This window comes from Elephas maximus, chromosome 13 (genome assembly GCF_024166365.1).
Source record: "Elephas maximus indicus isolate mEleMax1 chromosome 13, mEleMax1 primary haplotype, whole genome shotgun sequence".
Classification (NCBI taxonomy): Eukaryota; Metazoa; Chordata; class Mammalia; order Proboscidea; family Elephantidae; genus Elephas; species Elephas maximus.
Window position 1 is genome coordinate 73,712,556 of NC_064831.1, and position 15,552 is coordinate 73,728,107.

General features: G+C 44.7%; 1 protein-coding gene across 4 annotated transcripts in view; it reads left to right on the forward strand.

Moving 5' to 3' along the window:
* The window catches only part of HOMER2 (homer scaffold protein 2), a 137,264-nt gene that overhangs the window by 55,029 nt on the left and 66,683 nt on the right, over nt 1–15,552 (forward strand). For 3 of the 4 annotated variants that reach the window (XM_049905840.1, XM_049905838.1, XM_049905841.1), the window contains exon 2: nt 6,439–6,595. The exons of the other annotated variant lie outside the window; for it this stretch is intronic. In XM_049905840.1, the coding sequence (XP_049761797.1) occupies nt 6,439–6,595 (157 nt within the window). The remainder of the gene's footprint in view (nt 1–6,438; nt 6,596–15,552) is intronic. 4 annotated transcript variants of the gene reach the window in all.

The window sequence follows — 15,552 nt, forward strand, 5'->3', positions numbered from 1 at the left end:
GACAAATAAATGGGACCTCATAAAAATTAAAAACTTTTGCTTATAAAAGCCTTTACCAAAAAACTGAAAAGACAAGGTACCAACTGGGGAAATATCTCTAGAAACCATATATCCAACAAAAATCTAATAACCAACATATATATAAAACTTTAACAACTTCACAACAAAAATGACAGCCCAATCATAAAACAGGCAAAGGACTTGAACAGACATTTCACCGAAGAGGAAATTTAAATGGCCACCAGACACATGAACAGATGCTCAGGGCCATCAGCCGTCAGAGCGATGCAAATCAAAACCACAATGAAGTACCATTTCACTCCCACTGTGATGGCTAAGGTTAAAAAAAAAAAAAGAAAAAAGTTGGTGAGGATGTGGAAAAATTGGAACCCTTATCCATTGCTGGTGGAAATGCAAAGCAGTAAAGTTGTGGAAAACAGTGTGGTGGTTCCTCAAAAAACTAAAAAATAGACCTACCACGTGACCCAGAAATTCACCTCCTGGGTATATACCCAAAAGACTTGGAAACAAAGACTCTAAAAGAGACTTGCATATCAGTGTTTATTGCAGCACTATTCACAATAGCCAAAAGGCAGAAACAACCTAAATAAATGCCCAACAGCAGATGAATGGATAAACAAAATGTAGTACCTACATACAATGGGATACTACTCGGCCAGTAGGAGAAATGAAGCCTTGATACATACTACAGTAGGGATGGAGCTTGAAGACATTCTGCTGAGCAAAATAAGCTAATCACAAAAGGACAAATATTGTATGACCTCATATAAAAAGACAAGAAAAGGCAAATGTATGGAGACCAAAGTTTATTAGTGGTTACCAGGAATGGGGAGGAGGGGGGAAAGGGGCGCTAATAGTGATGGAAAAATTGCGTTGATTAAGGGTAGATTTTCACATCCAATTATTATAATTTCTGTCAATCGGTTGTACAGCTGTAAAAAGCTGAGTCACCAAAAGTTGTGTGATACATGTATTTACAAAGACTAAAAAAAAAAAAAAAAAAAGCTACTGAGGCTGCTTATGTACAGCCAAACACATCATGGGATTTGGTTTCTTGATTTGTAGATTTAGGGTCATGGTTTCAAGGGACATGCAAGTTAATTGGCCTGATAACATGTTTAGTGCCTCTGTTCTACCTCCTAGGTCATAATGTAGTGCCTGGGGTCTTAAAAGCTTGCAACAGCCCTCCGAGGCACAACAATTAGCCTGTTTGCCTGGAGCAACAGAGGAAGGAGAGTCAGGAATAGAAGGAGGATACAGAATGTGTGACTAATTGCCTCTATGAACAACTAAGTCCTTTGCCACAAGACCAGAAGAACTGGGTGGTGCCCAGCTACCATTACTAAACATTTTGATCAAAGATTCTACAGAAGAATCCTGACCAAAAACAGGACAATGAAGACTAGAATTTCAAATTTTCATGGAATCCAGCCTTTCTGAAGCCACAGAGGCTGGATGAACCCCTAAAACTATTGCCCTGAGATAATCTTTAACCTTGTTGTTGTTACTGTTAGGTGCCGTCGAGTCAGTTCCAACTCATAGCAACCCTATGCACAACAGAACGAAACACTGCCCAGTCCTGTGCCATCTTTACAATCATTGTTATGCTTGAGCTCATTGTTGCAGCCACTGTGTGAATCCACCTTGTTGAGGGTCTTCCTCTTTTCCGCTGATCCTGTACTCGGCCAAGCATGATGTCCTTCTCCAGGGACCGATCCCTCCTGACAACATGTCCAAAGTATGTAATATGCGGTCTCACTATCCTTGCTTCTAAGGAGCATTCTGGTTGTACTTCTTCTAAGACAGATTTGTTCGTTCTTTTGGCAGTCCATGGTATATTCAATATTCTTCTCCAACACCACAATTCAAAGGCGTCAACTCTTTTTCGGTCTTCCTTATTCATTGTCCAGTTTTCACATGCATATGATGGAATTGAAAATACCATGGCTTGGGTCAGGTGCACATTAGCCTTCAGGGTGACATCTTTGCTCTTCAATACTTTGAAGAGGTCCTTTGTAGCAGATTTGCCCAATGCAATGCGTCTTTTGATTTCTTGACTGCTGCTTCCATGGCTATTGATTGTGGATCCAAGTAAAATGAAATCCTTGACAACTTCAATCTTTTCTGCGTTTATCATGATGTTGCTCGTTGGTCCAGTTGTGAGGATTTTTGTTTTCTGTACGTTGAGGTACAATCCATACTGAAGTCTGTGGTCTTTGATCTTCATTAGTAAGTGCTTCAAGTCCTCTTCACTTTCAGCAAGTAAGATTATGTCACCTGCATAACGCAGGTTGTTAATGAGTCTTCCTCCAACCTTGATGCCCCGTTCTTCTTCATATAGCCCAGCTTCTCATATTATTTGTTCAGCATACAGATTAAATAGGTATGGTGAAAGAATACAACCCTGACACACACCTTTCCTGACTTTAAACCAATCAGTATCCCCTTGTTCTGTCCGAACAACTGCCTCTTGATCTATGTAAAGGTTCCTCATGAGCACAATTAAGTGTTCTAGAATTCCCATTCTTCTCAGTGTTATCCATAGTTTGTTATGATCCATGGAGTCAAATGCCTTTGCATAATCAATAAAACACAGGTAAACATCCTTCTGGTATTCTCTGCTTTCAGCCAGGATCCATCTGACATCGCAATGATATCCCTGGTTCCACGACCTCTTCTGAAACCGGCCTGAATTTCTGGCAGTTCCCTGTCAGTATACGGCTGCAGCCATTTTTGAATGATCTTTAGCAGAATTTTGCTTGTTGTGTGATATTAATGATACTGTTCTATAATTTCCACACCTGGTTGGATCACCTTCTTAAATATTCCCTGAAGTCTTAAAATCAAACAATAGTTTATCTTAACTAGTAAATAATGTCTGCCCTGAGCATTATAAGGAAGCCTGGTGGCCTAGTGGTTAAAGCGATTGACTTAACTGAAAGGTTGACAGTTGGAAACCACCAGTGGCTCCATGGGACAGAGAGATGTGGCAGCCTGGTTCCATAGAGATTTACACCCTTAGAAACCCTGCAGGGTCACTATGAGTTGGAATCGACTCCATGGCACTGGGTTTTGGTTTGGTTGAGCATTATGCTCTTTTAAGAACTATCTGTGGGAGGTCAAATTGGCAACAGCAACTTGAAAGATTAGATAGGAGCCTTAGGGGGCAGTGAAGTTATGTTAATGGAGGAAGAATGACTTAGAAAAGGAGAGTGAGAATGGTTACACAACTCGAAGAATATAATCAGTGTCAGTAAATGGTACATGTAGAACTGTTGAATTGATGTATGTTTTGCTGTGTATACTGTAAACAACAACAACAAAATAAATAAAATTATATATATATATATATACCAGTTGCCATCAAGACATCTCATACTCACGGTGCCCTCATGTGTGCTATAGTAGAACTGTTCTCCCTAGGGTTTTCCGGCTGTGACCTTTCTGAAGCAGATCGCCAGGCCTTTCTTCCTAGGTGCCTTTAGGTGGATTCAAACCTCCAGTCTTTTGGTTAGTAGCCATGCTTAATTTGTTTGCACCACTCATGGACTCCTTAGACTTTTTGAATTTTAGAAGAAGGGCATAGAACTCTGTACTGCCCTCAGACTTGGTTGTTCACATGGAGATCACAGCCAGATGGGTATTTCCTATCTGCCTCCCTCTACCTTCCCATTATTTGTACCCTAAGATCCTCTTCTTGGTCCTACTGGTGGCCCCAGAGCTGTGGGAGGTGTCATTCTGGGAGAAGGGTGCTGGCTGTGGGGATTACTGCTTCCTTTTTTTTCTTTCCCAGTATCACCTGACGGAGTCCTTGGCTGGTACAGATGGTTAAAGTGCTCAGCTACTAACCAAAGGGTTGGAGGTTTGAGTTTACCAAGAGGCACCTTGGAAGAAAGCCCTGGCTATCTACTTCTTTAAAATCAGCCATTGAAAACCCTGTGGAGCACAGTTCTACTCTGACACACATGGGGTCGCCGTGGGTCTAAGTTGACTCAATGACAACTGGGGGATTTTTTTTTTTTTTTAGAATCATCTGGTATCGTCTAATACAAGTGTCTCCCCAGCTTCCCCAATGATAGAAATCACCTGGGGGTCTAAGGGGCCCCTTCCCTGGAGAGGCAGGTTCTGGTGGGGCCTAGGAACTTGTACTTTTATAAGTGCCCCTGCTAATTTCTATCAGGGAGGTTTAGAAAACACCGCTGAGTGTGCTAAAAACCAGACTCAGTCCTTCTGCTTGGTGTGGGGAACACATAGGAAGAGCTGAAAGCTGGGGCCTTCCCTGGGCAAGGGGGACTCCTGTGGGACCCAGGCACCCACTCCCCCCAAGACTGTTCAGTGCTCTGTGCCAAGAGGGGGCAGGGCAGAGATATTAATGTAATTTGATTCTTTAAATACATTTCTGTAGTTACTGCTCTTTAAATTGTTCTTCCTTGTTACATATGCAAAAGAATACTGTGTGAAGCAGTGTTCTCCTTTATGATATTATACTTAGATGGTTAGAGAATTTTGGTCCCTGGGCCGACCCAGCTGGGAGATCCAGATGCCAGCCTTTGCCAGGCCAGCTTGCTTAGGAGGGCTGGTGTTTGTGGGCACAGAGGTCACTGCCGGCAGGCCTCTCAGCAGCAGATGTGAGAAATGGTAGTGAGAGTGTTCCTTTTATTTCTACAGCTGTCGCCCTGTCGCTGGAAGGGCGCCAGTCCAGAATTAAATGGGTGGATAAACTTGGTCACTGTTGAGGGTAGAGAAACGTCTTCATAATCCACACCCCCAGAGGCACTTGTCCTGCTTGGGGACCTAGAAAGGGGACTCTAGGGAGCAAGGAATTTTAGTGGCCTGTGGAAACAGCTGTGTTGAGGTAGCATTAATGACATGCCCTTGGCTTGTATTCAGTTGGAGAAATGGTCATGGAAAGGGTTTCTGCATTTCTCTGAAACCAGGAGTGACGGTTGATACTTATATCCATGGTGCTTTTCAGTATCCCTCACTTTAGGCCCAAATGGTAAATTGATTTTCTAGAATAAAAGTTTCTCTCCTAACAAAGCACTGTCTTTCAGTAATACTGTAGAAGTCTTCTGGAGTCTGGATAGGTTCAAAGATTGCTTCGCCTAAAACCGCTCCATTTCAAGACCAGAGCATCCATTTGGAACTCTTGCCCTGGTGGTGTGGTGGTTAAGAGCTCGACTGCTAACCAGAAAGGTGGCGGTTCAAACCCCTCAGGGGCTCTGCAGGAAAGAGATATGGCAGTCTGCTCCTGTAAAGACTACAGCCTTGGAAACCCTAGGAGACAGCTCTGACCTGTCTCATAGGGTCACTATGAATCAGAATCGACTTGACAGCAACTTTTTTTAATTTCTTTTGACATTGGAAGGAGTTAAAAAAATTAGTTTATCTTTTGACTTAACTTTGTATCTCCAAAAAACTATTTATTAAATCTGTAGCATTTTATGAATTATAGGGTTATTTTATAGCCTGAAGCCCCCCATTTTATCTTATTTTAAACACTTTAAGGATTTTTGAGCCAGTTTGTCTAAAGATCCTTTCTTCAAAAATAAATATATTTCACCATGAGTCTGTGTTTCATTTTGTGCTACTTTATGAAGTAGACACCTTAAAATTCATTACAATTTTTATCCATCTGCCTCATTTCTTAATGCTTGTTGTCAAAATCTAATTCCCTGCTATACAGAAAGAAACATAAATAATGCCCTAATTGGGTTAATAATCACATGAAGTGGTAACAAACAGGTAGAGTGAAAAAGCAACAATAATACAGAGGAAATAATAAGCAGAAGAGGTGGATTTGATGAATTCCAAGTGGGTCCCAAAAGGGTTATAAGTTAGAAACATAAGACTCTAAGGCTCAGTCAAGGTGAAAAGTTCTTGAATGGTTCCAGAAGTAGACTACATAAATACCCACAAGAGTATAAAATAATTCCATCATCTATAAAATGCTGCAAATTTGAAAAGCACTTAATAGAAAGAAAACATTAAGCTGCACATGGGTTGCAAAACTCTGAAATGGTTGCAGAATCTCCGCCCCCCCAAAAATTATAACAAAATCCTAAAAATGAATTGGTTCTGAGATCCTAACAATCCAAGATCCTAAAACAAGATGTCCTGAAAACAAATAGAACACTTGACCAGATGCAAAAACACTCAACAAGGAGTTGAATTTTAAGCCAATTGCTCATTAGGCCAGTGCCGTGCAGCCTCAGGGTGGCAACTACTAAATGAAGTGAATTGCAGTGCTACTCACTGGTGTCTCTTCTTTCTTCTGTCTTCTCTTATTTTAATTGTTCTCATGCATGTGTATCATTGTGTACAAACTATTTAAAACCTTTTGGGGCAGTAGGTGGCCTATAAATTATACATGAAGTCACCTTCTGTCAACTGATGGGCGCGTCTCTCCTGTTCCAGAGAACAGCCTATCTTCACCACCCGAGCGCACGTCTTCCAGATTGACCCCAGCACCAAGAAGAACTGGGTGCCTGCGAGCAAGCAGGCGGTCACTGTATCCTACTTCTACGATGTCACGAGGAACAGCTATCGGATCATCAGTGTGGATGGAGCCAAGGTACTGCCTGTACCAGCTGATTTTAACATTCCCCACCCACTAACGGAGTTGGTTCCAACTCATAGCAACCCTGTAAGACAGAGTAGAACTGCCCCATAGGATTTAAAAGGCTGTCATCTTTACGGAAGCAGCTGGTAGCTTCGAGCTGCCAACCTTTTGGTTAGCAGCCGAGCACTTAACCACTGTGCCACCGGGGCTCCTTTTTAACATACCAGTCACTTATATTTCACGGAAAGCAATACAGTACATTTGAAAAATGTTAAAGAATGCACCCCAAATTCTGCCAGTTTAATACAAAAGTTACTTGTTATAATTGTACTGTCAATATAACCACATAACCTTTTTGTTTGTTTAAAATTATGGCAAGTGAAAAAAGTAGATTTCCTTGTTACCACATAGTCTTCATAACCAATATTTTCATTTAACATTTCCACCCAGGGCCCATAATGTTATAATTTCTCCCCTATAGTTGGATATTTAAATGGTGTCTTCGTGCAACAGATACTCACAGTCGTTCATCACATACCTTTCTTTTTTGGGGATTTCCTTAGGATAGATTCCTAGAAGTAATATTATAGGTCAAGATATTAACACTTTATGGCTCTTGATGCGTATTGCCAAATCGCTTTCCAAGAGCATTCTTTCTCCCAGCATACGCGAGAATGCCAGTTTATTGCACCCTTGCCAGCATTGCATATTATATAGTCTGGTTCTCGTCTTATTAGGCATGGAGTTGAATTTTATTAATTGTTTTTGGAGTATATCTTGAAATAGGTTTTCTTTCTTTTTTTTCCCCCTGGCACTTTCATTTATTCTGCTGTCTCTGTATCTTTGCCGCATTGTTATGGGAGCAGAATGACATAGGGATGTCAGCAGGAGCCTCATCTGGTCTGTAAAAAAAAAGTAGACCCGATGCTTTATAATCTCTTTCTGTGTTTAATCTGTGTTCATCCTGGTTGACCTTTTTACTTGGATTATCTGCTGTCACCTGAAATTCAGTGTCTATGGAGCAGAAGTCCCCTTTCGCCTCCAAACTACCTCTTCATTTTCATTTCCCAATCACTTGGGCTAAAAAAAGCACAGAATCATCATTCCCTTTTCCAATGGTCAAATGAAGTATATCACCTTCATCCCTTCTATTTTCTTTCAAGGTTGTACCCTCATTTGGCAGTCTTGCCTTCTGTTTCCTTATCTCCCACCTGCAGCCTGTCCTCCCCTCTGCCTCTGGGTCATCATTCCTAGCCAGTAGAAAGCAGGAAGTCCCTGGGTTTTGCAAACACTTAACAGGCTCAGCTGCTAATTCAGAGGTTGGAGGTTCAGGTCTACCCACATGTGCCTTGGAAGAAAGGCCCAGAGATCTACTTCCAAAAAATCAGCCATTGAAAACCCTATGGAGCACGGTTCTACTTTGACACACAGGGCGTTACCATGAGCCAGAATAGACTCAATGGTAGCTGGTAGTATAGTAGGAAGCAGGGGAATTTGGGGTGGGGCAGTAGAGGATGCCTGGTTGCAGGCTCTGCTTCTCTCTTCCCTGGAGGCTCCACAGGCACCGAGCACAGAGTGTGGGGCGGTGTGGGCACCTGCTGGTGAGTGCTCACCCCTGGATGAGCCTTCTTGTTTAATGAGGCAAAATTCTGCCTTCAGCCCTTGTTCTCAGAGTATCTCCTTTGTGCTCTTAGCCCCAGGGAGAATGCAGATAAAGGTGGCTTGGCCCAGGGAGCCTCTTCTCCTTCCTTCCAGTTGCTACAACTCTTTGTCTTACTCAGGAGGGGAGCCCAGAACTTTCCGTTTTACAGCCAAGTTCAAGGCAGAGGCAGTGATCAAGTTCACACTGCCAGTGAGGCTTAGCAGGGCTGGTACTTGTACGCCATCCCTTTGACGCCCAGCTCCCTGCCCTTTCTGTTGGAGCAGGCTTCTTCCTGGCTGGCGAGGAGCATTTCCTTACATGATGTTGTGTGTGTAGTGGGTTGTATTCAGATAGCAACAGCTGGTCTGGTGAGTATACCTAAAGAGATACTGGAATTGTTTTGTTTCATCTAAACAATGGGTGACAGCATATTGCAGGGCCCCGATGAGCATGAAATGAGACAGGAAGTGTGAAAGTGCAAGTGCCCGACACACGTGTTTGATGAGCGAATATCGGAAAGTGCCTTTTTTTCCCTCTTCTGGGAGACATGGTGATGCCGCAGTTGTAATTACCACTTCTCTTCTTTGTGCTTTTGAGCTGGAATTGCCTGGACTCTCCCCAGGATGTTCTGTGAGAGGTGGTGAATCAAGATGACCCGCTTTCTTTTATCTATAGATTCTGTCAGCTCGGCTGCCATCCTTGAGATGGGTTTTTGCTTTTGTCAGCTGAGTTACCCAAGGATATATTGGGCTTAAATATAGATAAAACTACTTAATTAGAGAAAGTGCTTTAGACCTATTAGCTGGGCTTTTAGTAATTTGTCAGTGTCAGCCACTATATCATTTAAGGCTCTGCAGTTCCTGAAGGCTGTGACAATATGGTGGAGTCCAAGCCAGATCAGACAGCTGTGGGAAATCAGATAGGTGTAGGGGGGCGTACTGAACCTCTGCCTGCAGAACAGAGCTCGTAGAGGCTCAGTGTGGGGGATCCATCAAGTTACAGAGTTACTTAAGAAGTGAGAACCTAGACCGTGGGGCTCCACCAGAACTCAGAGAGTAAGTCAGAGGACCTAGGGTCACTGCTCCTATAGTGCCCAACTGCCTGGCATTCCTGGAGCCTGCCCCTGCTTCCCCAGAGTTCCTGCTTTACCGCTGCAGCGCCAGAGAACTTCATGGAACCTCGTTCTGCAAAAAAGGAGCTTCCTGTGCGGGAGCAGAAGGCCCCAGGGTATGGTGAGGTGGGGAGAGGCCTTAGTGTTTAATTACTGTGACTGGCACTTGGAGCCAGGGATGGAGGGGGGCACGTTTCCTGCCCTGAGAACTGGGCACAGAGCACCAGATGGTGGTCTCAACCCCACCTTGGCCCTGCTGGGCCCTCTCCTGAGCTGATGAGCAGCAATGAGTGAAACCCACAACCCAGGTCTAGATCAGAGCCTGTGCCTCCAGCTGCTCCACAGTCAGATTGGGAGTGGAGAAGGACCCCAGGACTGTGCGTTCCGCAGGGCGGTATCAGCTATTGCCACCTCCTGGCCCTCTGCAGCCACCCCACCGCCCCCCCCGCCCCCGCTAACCATGCCTGAGTTTCTCATCTCCCCATCCCCAGCTTCAGCTCTGCTAGAATAATCCAGATGGATCACCTTCCTGCCCATGGATTGGAGTAGAACTAGGACGCAGTGTGTTGGACTGACCCTGGGCACCTGGGTCAGTCCAGGCTACCTTGCAAGGCTGGGGTGCTGCTTCCTGCCCTGGCTATATATCTGAGTGTCATGCATTCCGTGGAACCCCTGTCAGGCAACTGGAGATTGCCGTTCATGGGCTTACCACTCAGGCACGGACTCAACCTGGGCTAGGGGAGTATGGACATTTCCTGGCTTCCCCATCGTTGTGTTCCCACCATGTTGGGAAAAACCCACCACTCTTTTTGAACCTTTGATCCCAAATGTTGATCTGAATTGAGACAACAGATGACTAGATGCTTTTAGCCCTTGGGGCTATGTCTTGCCCCATTGGCTGTGTCTCTGTGACCTTGGGCAGCTCTAGGGCCCAGTTCCTGCCCCTCTGTTGGCCTAGCCACATCAAATCCATGGCCAGGAGTCTTGTGTGGCACTTTTGAGCCAGCTGTCTCTTCCAAGGCAGGAGGCTGGTGCAGACTGGAAGAGGAAACTTCTCTCAAATGAAAGCCTCATTAACAAGTTGCTGGTGCGAAAGAGACATGGAGGTCGTTTTGAGCAAAGGTCACGGCAGACTCAGACACTGAGTAAAGCATGACAGCCCTCAGGGCACAGCTTCCTGTGACTGGGAAGCGCACTCGCCAGCAGCTTTAGCAGCTGTCATCCAGCACCAGGCACAAAGCTCCTCTACCCTGTCCAGGTATCTGTCATGCTGTACTTGGGGAAGGAGGCATGGAAGGCCCTTCTCTCACCTAGAAGTAATTGCTTATCAGAGGAAAAGTCTGTGCTCAGAACTCTGTTTTTCAATCTCCTTGAAACACTAAGGCAGTTCTTTCTTCTCAGGGAAAATATTTCATGTGTCGGCCACAGCTGCTGCCTAAAGACATGAGCGAGGGAGCACTGGGGTGCATCGCCCCACGTCACCCTAACTCTGGGGCTTGTTCGTTTGTTTTCTTCCAGTTATAATTAGGTCAGCTCCGACTCATAGTGACCCCATGTGTGTCAGAGTAGAACTGTTCTCCATAGTGTTTCCAGTAGCTGATTTTTCAGAAGTAGATTGCCAGGTGCCTCTGGGTGGACTCCAACCTCCAACCTTTCAGTTAGCATCTGAGCACATGAACCATTTGGACCACCCAGGGACTCCAGCTGTAGGGGTTGTGTAGATTTCTTTCTGTATACTGAACTGCCCAGAGACTTTGAGCTCTCTAAGGACCAGGCACCAGGCTTGGCTCATCTTCGGCTCCCCTGTACTCAGCCCAGAGTGAGCATGCCATAGAAGTGGGTAGGTGATGAGGTCAGCCTGTGCCCCATCCTCTCCAGGCTTGCACCAAATGTACAGTGTCCACAGAAGGGCAATGGCCAGGGGTAGGGGCACCTCCAGGGGGGAACTAAGGACCAAAATCTCTGCACTTTGCCCGAGGTCAGCCTCTGCTCACAGACAGATGGGAGTCACATGAGGGCATCTCCTGACTCGCCAGCTTCCCCAAGCTCTGCTGGGAACCCCGCAGCCCACATCAACACAACCAGATGATATATAGTGAGGTTTGGGGAAGAACAGCTGACCCCATTATGAAGGAACTCCACTTGCAGAGCATCTGTTAATTGAGCTATCTGCCCTTGATTTCATTGTGCTGCTGGCACTCTGCGGACTGAGTGAATCACCACCATCAGGATGAGAAACTGCCTGCGCCTGTGGACAAGACTTGCCTGAAGCAGGTGCTTCTCCTGGGCTCTCTGGATGAGCCTGCTGCTCTTGGTTCTCAGCTATTTATGGAATCATAGAATCCTATATTAGAAGTGACGTTAGAGGTCACCGGTTCTACAAATATTTAGCAGCGCCTGCTGTGTAGCCAGCGAATGTCATGGTTCAGAGGACATCAACATCTGAAAGCGTGACTTGTTTGGGATTTTCTTTTGGGGATGTAAAATTGCTTTGAAGGACAGAGGCAGGGCACACTCCCCCTATCATTATCGTTTCCTCTTTTGGATAAATATAGGTCATCTTTTTGTTAAGGAAGAGGGCATATGGAAAGCTCCTAGCACGTAGTAGGTTTTCAATGAATATTAATTTCTTTTCCTCTCTGCCTGTGGCAAAAAAACGAATCTGTTAAATGACTACTCTGGAAGCACGCAAGATGTCTTTTAATTGCTGTAACTCAGCCCTAGCCTCTTGTGGAAAACTTCTAAGTTCTTTCAACTTCCCTCTTTCCGTAATTGGGAAATACCTTCCAGGAGGTCTGTCTCCCCACTTCATGAGCAGCTTTCTCTAATGTCCAGAGTAGGTGAGACACTGCACTGTAGAGCTTAGCTTTTTGTATCCTCCAAGTAGCTCTTAATTACATGTGTTTCGTGCATTTCATGAACACTTACTTCCAGTGGCCTGCAGGAATGAGGTCTTTTACTGGGGAGTGGTCTTTTCTGGGTGATATAAACAGTTAATGCACTCAGCTCCTCACCAAAAGGTTGGAGGTTCAAGTTCACCCAGAGGCACCTTGGAAGAAAGGCCTGGCAATCTACCTCTGAAAATCAGCCACTGAAAACCCTGTGGAGCACAGTTCTACTCTGCCATAGATGGAGTTGCTATGAATCGGAGTTAACTCAGTGGCAACTGGTATTTATTCTTTCTCTACAGAAGTTTGGGAAAGAACTCATGATGGAGAAAGAGAACGTCTATAGGAGATGGGCCCAAGTTAAAGCGTATATGCAGGATGCTTTACCAAGTAGCCCCGTCGCCCTCCCTGCAGACTTGTCTTCCCCACTCCCTAGGCAGGCACCAGCTTTCACCCTGCTGAATAATCCTGCTGCGTCTAACAGGTCAGCAGTGCCTGCATTCTGACATCCCACGCTTGGTTCCCAGGACTGCTGTCCTCCTTGGTTCTCTCCTGTCTCTCTGTCCTGACTGCCTTCTTGGACTCCTTCACCTTGTCTTTCTTGGTTACTGCTTAAAATCAGCCTTCTGCTCTGGCCTCTTCTCCCTCTGTCCCCTCCTGCCACAGTACTTCCTCTACTCCTGTGACCCCTTGCTGCTGACCCCACAGTCTGCTCGAGCCCCACATCTCCCCCGAGGTTGGAACCCTCAAGTCCAGCCGCTGCCTCTGCTTCCCCCACCTTTTTCAGTGTTCCCGTGGTGGGGGACAGCATTGTCTCCCCTTTCAGCAGACCTCCACTCACAAGAATATTCACCTCCCTCACAGGTTTGTTATTTTGTATTGTACTTTTAATTGTTTAAATGTACCATTTGTCTAGTAATAAAGCAAACACTTGTGTACCCACTAGCCAGTTGAAAAGGCATATCATTTAGTACTATGTCAAACCAAACCCAAACCCACTGCCATGGAACTGATTCCAACTTAAAGCCTCCCAATAGGGCAGAGTAGAACTGCTCCCATAGCTTTTCCAAGGCTGTAAATCTTTACGGAAACAGACTGCAACATCTTTCTCCTGCAGAGACGTTGGTGGGTTCTAACTGCCGACCTTTTGGTTAGCAGCCGAGTGCTTTAACCACGGTGCCACCAGGGCTCTTACTGCTGCCTTGAAAGGCCCTTTATGGGTCGGCCCCTAATTATACACTCCTCTCATCTGCCCCTCAAGAGGCTACCACTCTCTTGAAATTTGTATTAAGCATTCCTTTGCTTTATGGTTTTGCCACATGCATATGTATGTCCCTAACCCAGAGGTCAGCAAACTTTTTCTCTAAAGGGTAGATCGTAATTTTTTTTTATGAGCCATACAGTCTCTGTGTTAACCATCTAACTCTGTCCTTGTAACAAGAAAATAGTCATAGACCAATATGTGAATTAATGGGCGTTGCTGTGTTCCAGTAAAACTTTATTTATAAAAACAGGCTGCAAGCTGGATTTGGCCCAACAGTTTGCCAACTCCTGCCCTAAACAATGTATTATTTACTTTTACCTGTATTTTACTTTCATATAAATGATTCTTTTGTATTCACACTGTATGTATTCTTTTCTGACTTCCTTTTTATGTTTTGCTTAAAGGTTTGTGATTCATCCATGTTAATACCTGTAGTCTTGGCTCATTTTCACTGCTGGTTAGTAGTTAGTAGTTTGTGATACAAATATACACAGTTGATGTATCCATTCTGCTGTTGGTGGACACTTGTTTGTGAATGTTGCTACTGTGAACATTCTTGTACATTCCTCCTGGCATACCTATGTGTCTTGGTTATCCAGTGCTGCTGTAGAAGGAATGCCACCAGTAGATGTCTTCACAAACAGAAGTTTATTCTCTCATAGTCCAGTAGGCCAAAAGTCCAAACTCAGGGCACCTGCTCCAGGGGAAGGCCCTCTCCCTCTGACAGCTCTGGGGGAAGATTCCTGCCATCAATCCTCCTCGGTCTGGGAGCTTCTCCATGCAGGAACCCCGGCTCCAAAGAATGTACTCCGCTCCTGGCAACACTCTCCTGGTGATATGAGGCCCCCTGGCTCTCTGTTCACTTCTCTCTCTTATATTTCAAAAGAGATTTTCTTAAGACACAATCTAATGTCGTAGATCTCATCAACATAACTGCCGCTAATCCATCTCATTGATATCATAGTGATAGGATCTACAACACATAGAGAAATCACATCAGATGACAAAATGGTGGACAATCGCACACTACTGGGAATCATGGCCTAGCCAGATTGATACATGTATTTTTGGGGGACACAGTTCAATCCGTGACAGTATGCAAAGGTTTTTTTGGGGTGTACACATAGGAGTAGAATTGCTGGATGGTAGAGAGTATGCATCTTCAACTTTATTTAGATAAAGCCACATTCTTTTCCAAAATGATTTTAACCAATTGAGACTCCTGCCAGCCCTCTGTGAGAGCTCTTGTTGTCCCAGATTCTTGCTTATGAGTGTGACCATATTCTGAATCTGGTGGGTATGTAATGGTATCTGGTGGTGATCATAATTTTCAGTTCCCACATTACTAGTGAAATTGGGAGCCCTGATGGTGCAGTGGTTAAGAACTCAGCTGTGAATGAAAAGGTTGGCAGTTCGAATCCACCAGTTGCTCCTTGAAAACCCTATGGGGCCGTTCTACTCTATCCTATAGGGTGGCTATGAGTTGGAATCTACTGAATGGCAGTGGGTTTGGGTTTGGTTTTTTTTTTTTTTTTTTCCGGTTTAGTGAAGTTGAGCGTCACTTCATATGTATAGTTTTTTTTTTTTTTTTCCTTTATTCATGCACATGGAGGGCTGAGAGCTAGGAATGGGTCAGAGCCTGAAAGAGAAACAAAGGCACCACAGTGGATCTCAGATACAAGAGCAGTTAGAAATGGTTTGGGGGCATGGAAAGAACATACACAGAAAGAGCACGTCCTTAGAAGCTTCTCGCTGCCCAGCTTTCCAAGAGGACTTAGTCTTGGTGGGCCCAGCCCAGCGTAGCACAGGATGAAGCACCCATGTTAGTGGGAAATGAAGGAAGAAGACTCCTGAATTGACCTTTTTTTTTTTTTAAGAAGAGAAAGAAAAGTTTTGTTATTGAATAAACATGAAACCAGAGTGTGATGTATCACAGGCAATCTGCAAAAGAGATTACAGAGACAGAAAGGAACCTGATCCTTATATAGCTGAGCATAAGGCGTAGTGGTTAAGTACTATGGCTGCTAACCAAAGGGTTGGCAGTTTGAATCTGCCAGGTGCTCC